The sequence below is a fragment of the Trichechus manatus genome, unplaced genomic scaffold (assembly GCF_000243295.1).
Source record: "Trichechus manatus latirostris isolate Lorelei unplaced genomic scaffold, TriManLat1.0 scaffold00030, whole genome shotgun sequence".
Classification (NCBI taxonomy): Eukaryota; Metazoa; Chordata; class Mammalia; order Sirenia; family Trichechidae; genus Trichechus; species Trichechus manatus.
Window position 1 is genome coordinate 8,521,759 of NW_004443966.1, and position 19,811 is coordinate 8,541,569.

At 46.0% G+C, this 19,811-nt stretch overlaps 1 protein-coding gene across 1 annotated transcript in view; it reads left to right on the forward strand.

The window, feature by feature from the left end:
• The window catches only part of TLN2 (talin 2), a 479,103-nt gene that overhangs the window by 439,409 nt on the left and 19,883 nt on the right, over window positions 1–19,811 (forward strand). The window contains exons 43-44 of the mRNA XM_023729855.1: window positions 1,321–1,506; window positions 9,498–9,605. Of these exons, the coding sequence (XP_023585623.1) occupies window positions 1,321–1,506; window positions 9,498–9,605 (294 nt within the window). The remainder of the gene's footprint in view (window positions 1–1,320; window positions 1,507–9,497; window positions 9,606–19,811) is intronic.

The window sequence follows — 19,811 nt, forward strand, 5'->3', positions numbered from 1 at the left end:
GTAGACACGTGGTTGATCTGAGTCTACCGCCGTTAGAGTTGGCCAGACCACGTGTGTATCCACGTGCATGTATGAGGTTTCCGAAGGATTGTGTGCCACAACGTCCGAGTTAGCGTGGAGGGCTGTACACGGGGCCTTCCTTCCACTGTAACGTCCAGGGTGCACCTGGGATTTTTGGTCCTGGGCTGCTACATTTCAGCTGTCCGTTTCCAGGGTGGTGGTATTTGGGTGGTTGGCACAGGGCTAGAATGCTGGGTGGATCCTCCCTTCTGCCTTAGGGAAGGGCTCTGGGAAGCTTTTCCTGCCAAAACAGGGCTGCCTAGGGCTGAGAGCAGAGCACCACAAACTGGGTTGGTGTCCTCATCTGCAGGGATGGAGGTGCATTCAGCACACAGCCAGGGCACCGTCACTCATGTTAGAGAGACAAGACGGGCTTCCACTAGAGACGGCTGACTTGATGGACAGGTAGAGCTGTAAACTGGGATGGCAACTTACCACGGTCAATTTATTTCAGCTTCTCTACAGGGGTGTGGGAGCCTTGGTGGCGCAAGTGGTGAAGCGTTTGACTGCTAACCAAAAGGTCGGCAGTTCAAATCCACCAGCCACTCCTTGGAAACCCTCTGGAGCAGTTCCTCTGTCCTATAGAGTCACTATGAGTCGGAATCGACTCGACAGCAAAGAGTTTGGTTTTGTTTTAAAAGTGTGTGTGTGTATGTGTGTGGTTAAATAATTCACAGTGTCACCGTGGCATGCTTGACACTTAACACCTCTGCACGATTATGCAGTTATAGTTGTAAGACGGACTAAGAATAGAGAGAACTGGATGCTTCATTTCCCCCAGCCCCCACACCCCCTTAGAGAGAGACGGTCCAGAGTGATGCATCCAGGCCAGTCCTGCCCAGAACTGGCATCGGGATTGCGGAGTGTCAGGCAACTGCCAAAGCACCAGCAGAGATGGGGAGAGAGAACTGGGAGGCTACACGGCACCCTTTCCTGCAGTGGAGAGTCTGCAAATACTCGCTGTCAGTTTCTGCAGACAGACGGGTAACCCTGAAGATATGGCTCCATCACCATGTCATTCCCACGAATGCTGAACACGGAAGTCAGAGGCTTAGCAGCGTAGAATCTTGAAAGCAAGAATGATATTACTGTAGTCAAATTAAATTTCTAATTTCCTGCCATTTCACGGTTTCTTCCAGTTGTGGGTTCGGTTTTCAGACACTGAGCTGCAAGCCTGGTCGAAGAGGAATCAATTATTTTCATCTTTTCCTTTTTGATGTTTTTTTTTTTTTTCCCACCTCTTCTATTTCTAACTTCCAGGTGTTCCAGTCAAAGGAGGTACCTGAAAAGACATCATCACCTGAAGAATCGATAAGGATGACGAAAGGCATCACCATGGCAACAGCCAAGGCCGTGGCAGCTGGGAACTCGTGTAGACAGGAGGACGTGATAGCCACCGCCAATCTGAGCCGGAAAGCCGTGTCAGATATGCTGACAGCCTGCAAGGTAGAGGCCTGGCCATTGTTTGGGACAGACAGATAGTTCTCTCTCGTGATTGAGTGGTTTGGTTTAGTCTGGAGAAGGGGTGGGGCTGGGACATGTGGAAGGGACGGACGGCTCCACGCCTTAAACTTGCTAATAAAATGACCTCTGACAGCACAGGCATCAGCCTGTGGGCAATGACCCCCGAGGAGGGTTTTGTGTTTGAGAGGGGTGGTTCTGCCCCGCAGACTTAATTCCCTCACTTCTTCTATTTTCAGTTCTTCCTAAATAGACAGGCAGCCTTCTTGCAGAGAATGTCATATAAGTCAACTCTGAGAGCAGTTGGCAGGGACAGTGGCATTTCATCCCAAGTCCTCCCAATGAAAACCGTGTTCACTCGTCTGCCTGGACCTTTCCCACGTCTGTTAGGTTGGCCATTTTGTGTTAGGAGAGGCGTTGCTATTGTTGTGTGAGGAACTGAGGTCAAGGAACAAAACAGCACTTTGGGGAACTGCTTTTTTACCATCTGTGTCAGACACCTTGGGGAAACTCTTCGTATCCTTGGGTAGGCAGCTAGGGCAGCTGCCCTGAGCCCCGTGCTTGATAAGGGAGCCATGGCGACCTGTGCCATGTAACCTTTATTTTATTTTTTACTAATTAAGAGAGAAAGTGAGCCACAGTACCATGCCCATCCCTCTGCATTCCATTAAGCGTCTCCATCCCAGGACTTCGCCCTTCTCAGGCCAGCCTTGCCCCAGGGACTGAGTCCACTCGGTGATTGATGGATGATCCCCTCCCCACTGTGGCAAGGGGCACAGGGTGGAGATTTACCACAGAAGTTGAAAACCAGCTGTTACCGCTTGGAGTCTGAGGGAATAGAGCTGTTCTCTGTGGTGAAGTGAGTTCTGTGCGAGAAGCTGATGGGAAGTCAAACTCTGATGGCTTCTCAAGGGCTCTTTAGAAGGGGTGGGATGATAAAGGCCTGCACAGACTTCATGCAGCCTTGAAAAGGCATCAGGAAGACTGTGTGGAGATTGAGAGTTATCACTCACATCTTAACATGGCCTTTACTAGTTTAATTTGTCAACCATTTATTCCCCTATACATGTAGCCGTTGAAAACTTGTTGCTGTTGAATCGATTCCAACTCACAGTGACCCTATAGGATGGAGTAGAGCTGCCCCATAGGGTTTCCAAGGAGCGGCTTGTAGATTCAAACTGCCGACCTTTTGGTTAGCAGCTGAGCTCTTAACCACTGTGCCACCAGGGCTCCGTACCGATAGCACTCAGGGAGAAATCATTCCTCAAGGAAGAGTCTCAGTGGGAGAAATTGTGCCTCTAGAACTCTGAGGGTTTTTTATTTCTTTTTTTAATGGAAAGAAAGAGCAATGGATACCCAGAATTGAAGCTTGTGTTCCTTGGATTTTACTGCTGTAGGTAGGCCTTACCCAAACACCACCTGCTCCCAAATGCACCACAGCCCCCTCTTCTGCCCCACCTACTTAATCTTTCAACTTTATCGGTGGTTTTTCTTTCACTGAGTTAGGGTCACATAAAACTGCTTTCTGGCCAGTCAGCTGCCTTTGTAGCCAGCTAGGTTAATGCCAAGAGCAGTGTCCAGTAGCCAGGTAGTCCAGCCTCCACGCCGGTGGGTTACTGTGGGGTGAAAGATAAGCATGGAGGCGGCCATTTGCCAAGGTGTTTATCTAACTAAAAGATTTCCCTTACCCCGCTTTGTTTACCCTGAAAACATGATTGACAGCTCTTGCTGGGGTCCGGCGATCATAACCGTGTGCAGCTGCAGGCTAAGATGAACCACTTTTTCCTCCTTAGATACTTTCTCCACTTGAAGAATAGGAACTTGATACTCTACGCATGTCCTTTTGAGGCAGTGAGGCACAGTTCAAAGGGTCCTTAAAACCTGTTTATGTGGCTGCTTTTGTAAGGATGCACCTGGGAGAGGATTTGACAAGGAAGATTCCGGCATTAGAGAAGAAGTTTGCCCCAAGTCCCAGGGGTAGAGATGGTTTCATGGCAAAATCAGCCTCTTGCAGAGACACAGCAGCTGATGCCATTGCCAGTGGTTAACTCTTGAGGGAAAGAGGAGAGGCAGGCAAGAAAGCCACACAAACGTGGGAGACCCTGGCCCATGGAAGGGATGGCTCTTATGACCCAGATGTATAGGTCCAAAGTCTTCTGAGAGTTGTGAGGGTCTTAGTTTACTCTTCTGTCCACCAGCTAGGGATTGGGTCCCTGGATTTGGGCATGGAAGTATGCTATCAGACATTTTTTTAGTCTTTTATGATTCCATGATCTCACCTGGTTATAAAGTCCTATTACTTAGCTAAAACGTAAATTATTCCCATTTTACAGAGGAGGAAACAAACTCAAGTGCCTTTCTTGAAGCCTCATAGCTAGTTAGTGAAAGAGGATTCCTGACTCCCAGCCAACACCCTTTCTTTCTCCATGATGGAAAAATGATGTGGGGAGAGGTTGGCACAGATTCTGTCCTTAGCGGCAGTCTTTGGTTCGTCCTTGGCTTAAAGGGTCCTCTGTTGAGAGTTTCAAGATCCAGCTATGTAAAGCCTTCCTGTAACTGGAAAATGTTATAGAAGCATATGTTATGGGGCATGAAATGGAGGTACTAGAACATAGAAGAAAAGAGATATTATAGTGATGGCTGCCTTGAATTGGGGTAACAAGTGAAAAAACCCGTTTGTTCCAGATTGTGTGGGCATTCTTATACATATGCTCTTCTTTCTGCCTGGAAGCCCCTTGTGTGTCCAGCCCACATCCTCCCCTTTGAGCTTAAATGGCTCACTGTCCACCTACCCCCCAAATTCTTCCCACCTGTGGTGCAAGGAGAGGCAATCAGGCCCTCTGTTATAGTCCTGGAGCTTTTGGCTCGGATAGTGGGTTGTGATCGTGACCGTGTGCTGAGGATCTGGCCCTCTGTAGACTGAGAGCTCCTTAGGGGCGAGACCTGGCACATATTCCTCTCTGTGTCCCCACCTCAAAGCATAGGACATAGCACCGAGCCAGTAGCCTTCAGTGAGACCAAGCCAGTAGCCTCTTGGTAGAATAGGTGGAGAGGCAAGGCCAGGATTAGCACCGAATGACTAGGTGTGAGTCTTGACGCCATGGTGGTGGTGATGCCATGGCTGTTGTGCCCTTCATTGCAGGAAATCCACCTAAGCCCATTGTGGTAAATGTGTTTCTCCTGGAAGTTAGGTGCTTTCTGAAGCCCATTAGCTTTTCCAGAGGACTCGGTTTATATGAAGCACTGACCAGCTATACTGAAGGCACTTTGCAAGGCACTGGGGTCCTGCAGAGAAGAGGACCAGTTCTGCCCTCAAGGAGCTCCCTCTCAGTCCAGTACAGGATGGTAAATGCTACCATAGTGTGAAGCCAGAGATGCTCTAACTTAGCCCTTAGTGTTGGAGAGGGTTTCCTGGAGCCAGTGACATCTCAGCTTGACCTTGAAGGATGAGTTGGTGGTAACTGGTAAGGAGAGACCTGGTGGTGCAGTGGTTAAAGTCTTCAGCTGCTAACCAAAACATTGGTGGTTCGAACCCACCAGCCATTCTGTGAGAGAAAGATGTGGCAGTCTGCTTCCATAAAGATTTACAGCCTTGGAAACCTTATGGGGCAGTTCTGCTCTGTCTTATAGGGTCGCTATGAGTTGGAATCAACTCAACAGCAGTGGATTTGGTTTTGGGTTTGGTTTGGTGAAGAGACAGGGAGGCTGCAGGAATGGCGTGTGCAAGGGCCTGGCCATGGGAGACAGCACCACATTTATGGTTCTCCTGGGCATGATGGAGGATAGAGAGTGAGGGTGGAGTGAAGGACTAAGGTGGGAAAGTAAGTAGGACCACTTTCGTGAAGGACCACATATGCCAGACAAGGGAGTCTGGACTCTATCCTGAGGCCACAAATATTTGCCATTTTGACATGCTGAATGGAATCCATCCAAACGGATTGCAGTCCAATCAGAGACTGGTACCTACCTGGCAAAATATGGCCCGAATGCCACCATGTTGTACATGCAAGGCACCTCATGGTTTTGCAGGTGCTGTTGTACATATTAGATCATTTGATCCTGGATGGGAAGGCACGATAATCAGCCCAACTTGACAGGTAATGAAACAGAGGCCGAGAAAGGTGAAGTGGCGTGAGCAAGATCACACAGCTATTTGCCGTCAGAACCAGAACTGACCTTCTGATTTCACATCCAGTCTTTCTCTGCTGCCTGTGGCCTCCCAGCCATGATGCTCAAGATGGCTGTGGTTGATGAGTGGCAGTCACTTATGTCCCCGTGTTACAGACGTGAAATGAAAAGGGGAAACGAAACGGAAAGAAAGGCCGTGATAAACGTAGAAATGGAAGGAGCTCGGATTTTTGAGTCTCTCCAACGCAGGCTCTCCTGTTTTCAGGGGAGGCAGTTAAGTAGAGAAGGGCTGGATGTTGTTTGTCCAGGCTCAGTCCCTCTCCATTACGCTATCCCTGGATCAGACCATCCTGACTCTGCAGGACAGAACAGCAGCCAGAGTGCTGTATGTCAGCTTCACAGGCCAAGATGACAGGGGTCACTGCTGAGCCTGAGACTCCTGTTAGGATAGGACCTATTAATAAAGTTAGCAACATTTACATTTCCTTTGGTCTCCTATGTCCCCCACCCCTTTGCAGAAAGGACGTGAGGCAGCTTGCCAGGAGGAGTGTGCATACAGAAAGGTGTACACAGGGAACCAGAGGTTCTGAGTGGTAGATCAAGAAGGGAACGTTTTATGTCAAGAGAAAGGTCTATTTGCCATGTTTGAGCTTCGGGGCTGCCTTTGGGGCTGAGCGATAAGGTGGTGGTGTTGTTAGGTGCCATCAAGTCAATTTCGACTCCTAATGGCCCTATATGACAGAGTAGAACTGCCCCACAGGGTTTTCTTGCCTGTAATCTTTACGGGAGCAGATGACCAGGTCTCTCTCCTGCAGAGCCTCTGAGTGGGTTTGAACTGCCAGCCTTGCAGTTAGCAGCCGAGTGCTTTACCATTGTGCCACCAGGGCTCCTTGAGTGGCAGGGTAGCTAGGGCAAAAACTGAGGTGCAGTAAGTTACATAAGAAGTCCTGGCGACGTAGTGGTGAAGCACTTGGCTGCTAACTGAAAGGTCGACTGTTCAAACCCACCACCCGCTCTACAGGAGAAAGGTGTGGCAGCCTGCTTCTGTAAAGAGACTTATTTTATCCGTATGGGAGGATCACCTAATTCCTCGGGCCAACACAAAGGTTTACCCACACTCGAAGTTTTTGTGGCGTAATGGTTAAGAGCTTGGCTGCTAACCAAAAGATTGGCAGTTTGAATCCACCAGCTGCTCCTCGGAAACCCTATGGGGCAGTTCTGCCCTGTCCTATAGGGTCGCTATGAGTCGGAATCAACTCAACAGCGGTGGGTTTTTATTTAATGTACATTTGTCTCTGGTCTTTCTTTCACGTGCGTACGTTCATGTTAGATACAGTTTTACATCTACTATTTCAATTAACGGGAGCCCTGGTGGTGCAGTGAGTAAGAGCTTGGCTACTAACCAAAAGCTCAGCAGTTCGAATCCACCAGCCACTCCTTGGAAACCCTATGGGGCAGTTCTCTGTCCTACAGGGTCACTATGAGTTGGAATTGACTTGATGGCAATGGGTTTTTATATCAATTAACATATGGTTTTTTCTGTGTTGCTGTGAGTCATTATAACTGACTTTATAATAACTACCAAATGTTCTGGTAACGAATATAATCTTTCCCTTATTAGCAGATATTTTGGTGGTCTATAATTGTTTTTTGTCATAAGCTATAATGCAGTGGACATCTTCGGGCATATCTGTTTTTTCTATCCCCCCCGTTCCCCATTGCTGTCGAGTCCATTCCGACTCATAGCGACCCTATAGGACAGAGTAGAACTGCCCCGTAACACCTCCAAGGAGCGCCTTGTGGATTCGAACTGCCAACCTTTTGGTTAGCAGTGAGCTCTTAACCACTATGCCACTAGGGTTTTCTATTTTTCTATACTTTGGATTATTTCCTTGGGAGAGAGTTTCAGAAGTTTCATTCATGAGACAAGTGGTGTGACATTTTAATTATTGTCAGATTGCTCTTCCAAAGGGTTCTACCAAGTTAAAGAGCCACCAGTAGTGGACAGGAGTGCCTCACTGTCACCTCTCACGACCCTAAAATAAGCGCCTTGCACATAACCTAACGGAGGTGATGCTGAGTCGTGTGGCAGCCTGTCTTTCCACAGTAGCGTCTCGTCAAACCAGACATGCTTCCCTGTGCTGGCAGACACCCAGGGATACAAGGATGACTGAAAGGAGAAAGTGGTTCAGAGCATGGCCCTGGCCTCCTGCTTCCTGCTTCTGAGGCATGTTAGTCCTCAGAGAGCAAAGCCAGGCTCATCAGTGACAGACACTGGCCACTGGAATTAGCTCTGTTCCTTTGGTGGGGATGTCGGCGGAGGGGAGGGGAGCACCCACAGGTGTTCCCACTCATAGGGGGAGGTGCTTGAGTGCAAGAAACATGGGAACCAGTCAATACTTCCCTTCAGCCTTGACCTTTGATCCTAATGTGTATTTTGTATTTGTCCTGGTTTGTGATTTATTTCAGTTTTCTATTTTATGTATTCTTGGAAGTTCCCCCTCCCCCATGTCCAAGTTCTTTTCAGAATAAGGCTGTAAAAAGATGGAAGGCTGAATGGGTAGGGCTGCCAGACGTAGCAAGTAAAAGAACAGGGCATTCCAGACTTATTCTAAAAAATTATTCATTGTTTATCTGCAATTCAGTTTAACTGGGCCTTCTGTGTTTTCTCTGGCAGCCCTGTGAATGGGTATGCTGTCTGAAACGATAGATTATGAATGACTCAAGTTGGCAGGTCACAAGCGTAAGAAAAAAGTGCAGGAGGCTGTGTTTACCGTATGTCCTGGTTTGCTTATCTCGACATGTATAATTGGTCTCAGTTATTTGTGGTGCCTCTGAGGGGACTGGGGAGCTCACTCTCTGAGGTTTCCCAGGAGCCAGTGGGCCCTGCTCATGAGAGTCCTCACCGAAACTGTAGCCTGGTCAGGCCGAGGGCTGAGAACCTAGGCAGAATTAGGCTGTGGACAGGGAGGGGCCTGCAGGACTCTCTTTCCTGGACATTTTAATATGCGTGGAACTTTTCTTACATTTCAAAAAAAGAAGGAAGGAGAAACCAGATAGACTCAGTTGATCTTGTCATCTGACCCCAGGGCACTAAGAAAGTCAAGATGGACTGTGATCAGACAACCTGCTGAGGAGACAGGTGGGAGGTAGCAGGAGAACGTGGAGGTGGGACAGCTCTTCTAGCCAGGGAGCAGGAGAGTTCATCAGAGAAGTCACTGGGGTCAAGGCAGGGTCAGGGAGGGTTCCTTAGAGAGGTCACTGGGGTCAAGGCAGGGTCAGGGAGGGTTCCTTAGAGAGGTCACTGGGGTCAAGGCAGGGTCAGGGAGGGTTCCTTAGAGAGGTCACTGGGGTCAAGGCAGGGTCAGGGAGAGTTCCTCAGAGAGGTCACTGGGGTCAAGGCAGGGTCAGGGAGAGTTCCTCAGAGAGGTCACTTTATTTAAAGCAGGATCAGGGAGGGTTCCTCAGAGAGGTCACTGTATTCAAGGCAGGGTCAGGGAGGGTTCCTCAGAGAGGTCAGTGCTATCAAGGCAGGGTCAGGGAGGGTTCCTCAGAGAGGTCACTGTATTTAAAGCAGGGTCAGGGAGGGTTCCTCAGAGAGATCACTGTATTCAAGGCAGGGTCAGGGAGGGTTCCTCAGAGAGGTCACTGTATTCAAGGCAGGGTCAGGGAGGGTTCCTCAGAGAGTTTACTGTATTCAAGGCAGGGTCAGTTCCAGAATCAAGTCTCCTTTCTCTGGGTGCAGGGCTGCACAACCCTGCCAAGTAGGGACCCCAGCTTGCCACCTTGTGCCCCTCGCCAGCTGGCTGCTCCTATTTTAAGATGTCAACGTTCCTTTCTCTCCCCAGCAAGCGTCCTTCCACCCTGATGTCAGTGAGGAGGTGCGCACCAGAGCCTTGCGGTTCGGGACGGAGTGCACCCTCGGGTACTTGGACCTCCTTGAGCACGTCTTGGTGGTGAGCAGGGGTGTGGGCCAGGGCTGGGGAAGGGTCGTGTACGGGAAGGGCACTGTCATGGCTGATTAGATGCAGACATTCCTTTCCCCAGGAAAACCCCTCTGAGGGCATTGTCCTGGGACCACTTATGAGGCTAGGACTGGGTTGAGCGGAAAATCCTCCCAGATTGCACTGGGCCAGCACATAGAGATAAAAGTGTATTCTGAGGAAGTTAAGTTAGCATCCAGGAAAGCCTAACTCCTCCATTGCACCAAAGAGGCAAGATGAGGGTGGCACATTAGAGGAGGAAGAGTGTGGGCAAAGTGAGGGATGAAACAGGTTGGGTGGTCAGTGCCACCCCTGCAGAAATGTCAGGAGGTCTTGTTGTAAGGACCCCGTTCATCCTGGGAGGTCAGGGAAGGTCCCCCTGAAAGCCACCCCAGCCTCCATGACAAATTAAGGAGAAACATCACCGGTGCAACAGGGGACCTCATAGCCTCACTGGACTTCTTCCAGTCTCTAAATGAGTGGCTTAGATCACATGGAAGACGACCCTCCCCTTCCTGCAGTGACCTTCCCCGAGCCTAGCGTACCCGGCATGGAGCTGGGTTAAGAAGGCTGGAACGAAGACACCTGGAGGGGTGGGAGGGTGGCGTCATGGCTGAGTAGATACCCACGGCTGAGCCATGGCTTGTGCATGCTCCCAGCTCCTGGGGTGACTTCACTCCCACCAGGCCCTAAAGACCGAACCAAGAGACAAACATGGCGGTGCACCTGTCTCTGTGGAGTCCCAGGAGCCGCATTTAGAACGTGGGAGGTCTGGGGCAAGTCATGAGTATTTTCTGGAGTCGGAGACACCCCCAGAGGAGAACTGCCATCGCTGCCCTTGCTTTCCCCAAAACTGAAAGGAAGAGTCCAGAAGGCCACCTGCAGATACACAAAGCATGTACCTAGAAGAGGATGTTCCAGCCTTTCATTTGCTGGCCACTGTCACGTGCTTTCTCTTGCTGAGCCTTCAAACACGTGCTTTCTTATCTGCTGGGCGCTCTCACACATGCTTTCTCCTCTGCTGAGCCTTCTCACACATGCTTTCGCCTCTGCTGGGCGCTCTCACACATGCTTTCTCCTCTGCTGAGCCTTCTCACACATGCTTTCGCCTCTGCTGGGCCCTCTCACACGTGCTTTCTCCTCTGCTGGGCCCTCTCACACGTGCTTTCTCCTCTGCTGGGCCCTCTCACACGTGCTTTCTCCTCTGCTGGGCCCTCTCACACACGCATTTTGTCGTTGCACAACCACGTGAGGCTGGCCGGGCAGGGGAATGATCCGAGACCCAGAGACATTCCGCCTCTGGGTGGTGGTCCCCCAGCTCCTCGGTGACAGACCTGAGGCTGAATCCCAACTCTTGTTATTCCTGGCTCTGTGCTCATTCTAACACTTCACTGTCTTCTTCTTAAAACAAATCCGGAGGAGCCCTGAGACTCTGGCCCTGAGTTGCTCTTCACAGCTTGAGTTGAAACTATCCCCTAAAGTACCTTTAAACTAAGTAACAGTTTAGCCCAAAGAGTAAAGATTGTCACCTTTGAGTGTTGTGTTCTTTTTAAAAAAGAAAACTATCTATGTAAGACCAAATGGCCAACAGCCATTTTAAAGCATAGTTGAGAAGATTGGGAGGCAGGGAATTTAAGTTAATGAGAGTGAAACAGGAGAACAGAGATAACGAGAAGGTTGACGCTACATGAAGAATCTAACCAATGTCACTGATCATTCTGTCTAAAAACTGTGGAATGGGAGTGGGTTTTGCTGTGTATATTTTTTCTAAAAAAAAAAATTACCTTGTGTTGAGCATTTTAGGTATTTGAAGAGATCATTGCTTTATTCTTCACCCAGGTAACTGTGGTCAATGCAGAAGGCTATTATGGGAGAGTAGTCAGTCTGGGATTACTACCACTGGGCTCCAAGGCCTGAACCCTGGTGAATCGAAACCAGTCTATCACACATGGGCCAAGAAAAGAGCTTCTTAGCCAGTCAGCCTTCCCAGGCAAGATCCTCGGGGCCAAGCTAGCTATGTGTGTTGGAATACCATTAAAGCTGCTCAGTCCATGAGCCTGCCTAGGAGGAAATGCAAAGTAGAGAATGAACCCAGCAAGGCTTCCAAAAGGAGTTGTTTCCTTAAGGGAACACTGTGTTCTTATCTACATGGATCCTTGTTATATCTGGAAATTGGAAAGTGTAGTGGAAGACTGTTAGGCGTAGGTTAAAAGACTTGTGTTCAGGTCCTAACTTTGTCACATAAAGAGCCACATGACCACCACTGTCTTATCTAGGCTTCATAAATGGCACCATACTACCTGATTCAAGTGGTGGTGTGGGAGGAGGGTGGTGAGGGGCCAGGAGTAGGAGGGTCCTAAGACCAGCCACAGCTGTGGTTCCAGGCCCCTGCACACGGGGCTACCGGGTTGGTACCTCCAGCTTTGCTCTGGTGAGCCATTTAACAGAAATGTCGCTGCATAGGGGTCCCACACCTGCTTTATCTCCCACAAATCCAGAAACCTGGGCGAAGAATGGGCAGGCAGCCTTTAAGATGTTTAACGGAGTGAAGATGTCCCGTTTCTCCAGTGAAAAGGCAGCTTCTGATGGGGAGGAAGGAAGGACAGGTGTCTGCATGTGTCCTGAGCGGTTTCTCGCAGGAGAGGAGGAAAGTGGAGCCCTAACAGGGTCCAATCGCTGGCCTCATGTAGAGTTTAAACCCTTTCCCACTATCTGGGAAGCAGTTGCTTCATCTGCCAAAGCCCTTCCTCTCCCCTCCTCACCCCTCCTCTCGACGCCTACCTTCTTTTGGTGAGCAAAATAAGATGACATCCGAGGGGGTGGGCAAATGGCTGGCCTCTTCCCCTGAGAGGAGGTTGAGGGACCCAGGGCCTCCGTGAACATTAGAGAAGTTCTAGGAACCATTCCCAGGAGCCCTTGGGTAGTACAAATGGTTAACACACTTGGCTGCTAATGGAAAGGTTGGAGGTTTGAGTCTACCCAGAGGTGCCTCAGAAGAAAGGCCTGGTGATCTACTTCTGAAAAGTCAGCCATTTAAAACTCTATGAGCACAGCTCCACTTTGATACATATGGGGTCACCATGAGTCGAATTGACTTGACAGCAACTGGTTCAGGAACCATTCCCAGTCCACACATCCACAGACCCCAGCTTAACAGCCACTTTGTCACTATGACAGGCCTAAGCCCTAGTGACAATCAGCAACTTTTTGAGGAACAGGAATGAGGGCACTTGCCACAGGAAGACCCAATACCACGTGTAATCTGGGGGGTTTAATCTGCAAGGCGCCTGTGGAGCCCAGAGGTTGGAAGGAGGGGTAAGTACCACTACCTTCTTTACCAGGGCCCGGGCTAGAGCAGACTGCACTTGGCTGCCCAATGGGCTTCTCACAGGCCTGCTCCCGTTTTAGCTGATCTGGGCTCCTCCTCGGATTCACTATAGAAGCAGGACTCTTAAACCTTATGTGTCACAAATTTGAGTGGTTTATGTGTCCGTTCAAAGCCTGCCACCTGTGTTTCTTTTCATCTTTCTATACAATTAAATTATCATAACTGTAGCCTGTAATTATGGTAGAAATATGAACGTCTTATTTCCCCGTGGCTATTTGGAGGTTTATGGTACGAAGGTAACTGGTGCTAAAAGGAAATTGTTAATAGGAAGAGAAGCTAAATGACGTTAGAACTATTTTTATAAAACATACAGAATCTTTTCTGATCTTTTGCAAGAAGAATGATTTTGCACCTTGTTGGTGACGAGCGCTGATGGCTCTGACTTCAAGGTAGAAGGAATGAGAACAGCTTTGGGTGTTTATTCCTTCATTTTGTTGTAGTTCTCTTCAGAGAGCTAAAACACATTCTTCGAAGGATATTTTATAGCAAAAATACAGACGCTTCCAGGGGATTATCATAAACATATGAAAACATGGGTACTAACTGAAAATTGTAGAATACCTGTGACAAATTGCGGGCATTTGTCGTTTACTTGGGCCTGATGCTAAAAGTCAGTTCAGATTTCACATGATCAGGCCTAACTCCTTTCCAGCACAGACTTTCAGAGAGACCCAGGCTAAAACGAGTCTGTGAGCGAGATGTTCCTTCCACACGGAAGGGGCCCAGGAGCCACCAGGCTCGGGAGACCCCCAACCTTGAAATGAATGTTCATTTTCTAAGGGAATTTCTCAAGACAGAATCAGAAAGTGAAAGGCAAGTTGCTTATTTATAGAAACGTCAGGTTTCTGTTGAAATTATCTTTAAAGTAGAAGAAAAGAAGACTAAGATTAGACTTTGGAGGGTAGTGTATTAAAGGAATAAACTAGCGATTTTTACTGACCCTTCCCCATTTTTTGGTCTTTACAAAAAGACCATGTGTGATCAGATGACCACGTAGCTCCATTCTGAAAAGAAAGTCAACCTAAATCAGGACCATGCCAGGAGATCTTCGCGATTTCCTGGTACAGGCAGTCCCCGAGTTAGGAACGAGATGCGTTCCGGTCTTTAAGTTGAATTTGGGCCGTAGGTCGGAACAGGTGCGTAGGGTTCTTACTTAGCCTCACTTTAGTGCAAGAAAAGGCTTCAAGCCTTTTCAGTGATTTAATACCTCCACTTGCAGCGAGTGAAGGCAATGGTGATGCCGAATTGTTTGCACGTAGCGGGTGGTTCAGTTGTTCCAGAGTGAGGGCAAACTCACACAACATTAAAGGGTGAGTGCGAGTCGTCATCGTTCGTTAGCCCGGAGACTGCCTGTGCTCTTGAAAACTCGATCCTTTGTTTTTAACAACTCAAATAAAATTGGTAAGATTCTTGAAATCTGGGAAAAGGCCAGTGAATTGTCCATTTTTTACAAAATTGAGGTTCAGAGAAAGTGTCCAGCTATTTACAGAAATAAATTGAGGTCACTTTCCGGTGCCACGGGGAGGTGAAGGGTTTCAGTGGGCTGCTTTCCTTCAATTCAAGCACATGAAATGTGCTTGTTCAGTTAAAATACCTTAGAGCCCAGAATCCTCAGCCTTCTTTGTTTGGTTTGTATATCTTATTAGTTTTACTTTGGAAAAGGTTTAAAAATACAGATAATAATATCAACATCCATGTGCCCACCATCTATAACTAACGTTGTTAATTAACATTTGTCCTGTCTGGTTGGGACCCCTATATTTTAAAGAAATAGGTTAATAATAATTAGTTTTGTCTCCTTTCCCAATTCCATTCCTATTTTCCTCGTTTCAGAGGTAAGTGGCTGTCATGATTTTAGCATTCTTGACCTCTTTTGGATCTTGGGCCCCTTTGAGTTGAACACCCTGGGCCATTTCCTGTCTCCCCCCACCCTCATCAAAGATCCATCAGCACAGACACACAAAACATTCCTTAAACTGCTAAGAGCATTCACAGACCCAGCCGCCCAGCTGGAAACTTTTGGCATCCGGAGACTCCAAATCCTTTTCTTTAGAGAATCCGGAGACTCCAAATCCTTTTCTTTGGAGAATCTAGTCGGGTCTCGACAATGGAATCTAATTGGAGCCGGCTCCCTGTTGTGCTGGGAATCTGCTATAGAAAGCTTGAGAGGTGCCCATTTAAGTGGCATTGATCTTACGTGTTTGCTGTTTGCCAGTTCATCATAGGAGATTTGGAATGCAGGGCAGGAAGCAGTCACTTTGCCTCTGCAGCAGTCACAGTTCAGTATTTATGCAAAGCTACATTATGAGATCTTCAGCACAGCTGAAATTACCCTCGCTTCCCCCAGCAGAACTTTAATTTTGTTCTGTCTGTTGCCTGCTATTGGAAGTCATGTTGACTTAATGGCAGAATAAAAATAGAACTGCTTCCCTCCTGCCTTGCCCAAGCCAGGGTACTTTACCATCCAGCTCTTCCTTTCTTAGCAGGTCATGGAGCACACAGAGAGGTAGTGCTTTCTCTCTCCATCGAGGGCTCTTTTTGTAAAGCTAGAAGGCTTTAACCATGCCACTCAGATCCTTTAGTGAGTCTCCTCGCCATATCCGTAACCCTGTTTTTCAGCTTTATTGCGGTATAACTGATACACAATAAACAGCACATACTTCAAGTATGCAATTTGAGTACAGATGTATGAGTACATCTCTGAAACTATCACCACAGTCAAAATCATGACTATATCTATTATCCCCCAAACATTTTCAGGCAACTACTGATCTGCTTTCTGTTATTATAGATTAGTTTGCATTTTCTAGAATTTTGTATAAGTGGAATCATATAACGTACTCTTTTTTGCTGGCTTCTTTCAGCTTCAGTATTTTAAATTCCATCCTTGTTGTGCATCAGTAATTTGTCCCCTTTTATTGCTGAGAAGTATTCCATTGTATGGATATATCATAATTTGCTTATCTTTTCAACTGTTGATGGACATTTGGTTTTTTGCCAGTTTTTTATTATTACCAAAAGGGCTGCTAAGATTTATGTACAAGTCTCCATATAGATATATATGTTTATTTCTCTTGGGTAGATACCTAGAAGTGGCATGTCAGTGTCAAATATTTAACTTTTTTAGGAAACTACCCAATTGTCTTCTAAAGTGGTTGTACTCTTTTACATTTCCACCACGAGTGTAGCAGAGTTCCAGTTGCTCCACATCCTTGCCAACACTTGGTATGGCCAGTCTTTTTAATTTTAGCCATCTTGGTGGGTATGTAGTAGTATCCCATTACAGTTCTAATTTACATTGTTGATCATCTTTTTTATGTGTCTATTTGCTTTCCTTGTATCTTCTTTGATGAAGTGTCTGCTCAGATCTTTTGCCCATTTTGATTGGGTTGTTTATCATTTTTATTACTGAGAACTTATTCTCTAGTTTCCAGATAAAGTTCTTTGTCAGATGTGTGTTCTGCAAATAATTTTTCTCAGACTGTGACTTGCCTATTTTCATAACAGTGTTTTGGGGAGTAGGGTGACAAATGTACGTTATTAAAAAAAGAAAGAAAATGACAGCACTGCAGAGAGTTGAAAAAACAAAGGAAAAATTGTGTGCAGCTAGAACTTAGATACATATGAAAGTAAAACAACTGTATCTCAGATATTAAGCATTTAAGTTGAACTGAACATGTCCATTTGCAAAAGTTGTCAAATTATTTTTAAAATTATAGCCCCGCTTCCTGCAAATCTTTCATTTGCATGCGGTGTTTATTTTCTTCTTTTAAATGATCTTATTGAGATATAATTTATACACCACAAAATTCACCCATTTAAAGTGTACAATTCAGTAGTTTTTAGTATATTTACAAAGTTGTATAACTATAAACATCATATAATTTTAGAACATTTTTATCACTGCAAAAAAAAAAAAAACTTCATGCCCATTAACAGTTCCTCCCCCCACTCCTTACCCTCAGCCCCCAGTAACCACTGGTCTACTTTCTGTCTCTATAGATTTGCCTATTCTGGACTTTTCATATAAATGGAATCATATAATTTATGATCTTCTGTTACTGGCTTCTTTCACTTAGCGTAATAGTTTTGAAGTCCGTCTATGTTGTAGCATGTATCAGTAATTCATTCCTTTTTATTGCCAAGGAACATTCCATTGGATGAATAACATTGTCTTTTGAAGATCAAAAACTTTTAATTTTGATGAAGTCAGATTCATTAATTGTTTTCTTTTCTAGTTTGTGCTTTTTGTGTACTATTTCAGAAATCTTTGACAAACCCAAGGTCACTAAGATTTTTTTCCTATTTTCTTCTCTGTAGTTTTAGTTCTTACATTTAGGTTTATGATCCATTCTGAGTTAATTTATGCATGTAGTATGAGAAAGAATCATGATCCTAAAATGAAGGAAAAGGCTCATCTTCTTGCATATGGCTATCTAATTGTTCCAACACCATTTGTTGAAAACTTATCCTGTGGATTCCCATTGGCACCTTTAGTGAAATTCATTTGACCACACACATGGATCTGTTTCTGGACTTTTTTCTACTCCATTGATTTATGTTTATCTTGATGCCAGTACCACACTGTTTTGATTATTACTTCTTCATAATAAGTTTTGAAATGAAGTAGTTTAAGACTTCCAGCTTTCTTTTTCAGAATTGTTTTGGCTATTTTAAGTTTTTTGTATTTATAAATAAATTCTAGGATCATCTTATCGATTTCTAAAAAAAAAAAAAATCCTGCTGAGATTTTGATTGAGTTTGTATTAAATCTGTAGATCAATCTGGGGAGAATCAACATCTTAACAATACTGAATCTTTGAATCCATGAACATGGTACATCTCTCCATTTATTTAGATGTTCTTTAATCTTTCTCAAAAATATTTGTAGTTTTCAGTGTACAGTGCTTGCACACCTCTTGTCAAATTTATCCTAGCTATTTCATATTTTTTTATATTATAAATGGTATTTTTTTAATTGGAACTTCCAATTTTTCCTTGCTATGTGGAAATACAATTGACATTTGTATATTGACCTTGAATACTGTGACCTTGCTAAACTCATTTATTCTAGTAGCTTTTTTTGTTCAATTCCTCAGAATTTTTTATATAGATGATTATACCATCTGCAAATAAAGACAGTTTTACTTCTCCCTTTCCAATCTGTGTGCCATTTATTCCTTTTTCTTCCCCATTGCACTGGCTAGGAATTCTGGTGCTATGTGGAATAGAGGTGTGAGAGTGGACATCTTCACCTAGTTCTTGATCTTAGGAGGAAAGCATTCAGTCTTTTGCCATTAAGTATGAGTCTCCCCACCTGTCATGGATTGAATTGTGTCCCCCAAAAATATGTGTCAAGTTGGCAAGGCCATGATTCCCAGTATTGTGTGGTTGTCCTTCATTTTGTCATCTGATGTAATTTTCCTATGTGTTGTGAATCCTAATCTCTGCCTGTGGTTAATGAGGCAAGATTAGGTTATGTTAAAAAGGATTAGGTTGGGATGCAACACCCTTACTCAGGTTATAGCCCTGATCCATGTAAGGGGAGTTTCCCTGGTATGTGGCCTGCATCACCTTTTATCTTACAAGTGATCAAAGGAGAGAGAAGCCAGCAGAGAGATAGGGACCTCATGCCACCAAGAAAGAAGCACCAGGAGTGGAGCGCATCCTTTGGACCCAGGGTCCCTGCGCTGAGAAGCTCTTAGACCAGGGGAAGATTGATGACAAGGACCTTTCCCCAGAACTGACAGAGAAAGAAAGCCTTTCCCCCCGTGAGCTGCTGCCCTGAATTCAGACTAATAGCTTCCTAGACTCTGAAAGAATAAATTTGTTTGTTAAAGCCATCCACTTGTGGTATTTCTGTTACAGCAGCACCAGGTAACTAAGACACTACCATACCCTTAACTCTGCTTATTCATGTTGGATTAACCACTGTAGAGACACCATTTAATGATTCCAGTGGATCTCTTAGAAATCCAGACCCTGAAGCCATAACCATTATCCACCTGGTGGCCTTGTAGCAGATACTGTTTCAGACAAATACAGTGCAAGAATTTTAAAATTTAGTAGTAAATGCCACCATGTGAGCCTAGAGCGGTGGCTCACAGTTCTGATTGCATGAAAATCACCTGGGGAACTTTAAAAAATCCAGATGCCCCGGCCGCACACGAGACCAATTCTGTCAGAAGCCCTTTGTGGGCATTAATTTACATAATCTCATCGCAACTCTATGAGGAAAGGACAGTTGTTATCCCCATTTAATAGATAAAGAAACTGAGGCTTAGAGCGAGGATAAGTAATAGGAGCAGGGTTACACAGGTGTTTTGACTTCAGAACCCCTTCTTAACTGAACTCCCTGCCCACTTACTGTGTTAGGAAGTAAAAACAGTCCCCACTCACCCGCCACCTCTGCATGGTCCTAATGTTCTTCTGGAACTGGCCTAGGGAGCCATCACATTGAGACATGCTCCAGTAGCATCAGTGTGTTATTCATGTATTCATCCATTTTTTCACTCACCCACAGGTCTGTGCTGAGTTTTTAATATCTGCATACTGCTATGTGTACCTCCTAGGGTGAGAGAACAAGAAAAACACACCCGCTGAAATCATAGAATAATTGCAAATAGAGAATAAAGTTAGAAGATGCAAGAGGAGGGAGGATGGGGATAGATGTATGTGACGTGATGCTCTAAAATCACGGACTGATCAGTTTGAATGTGTAATGTAATGACCTCCATGCCCAGGTATGCCTGGGCTGGTCACAGTGTAACCCTTTAACGCCCCAGCCGCAG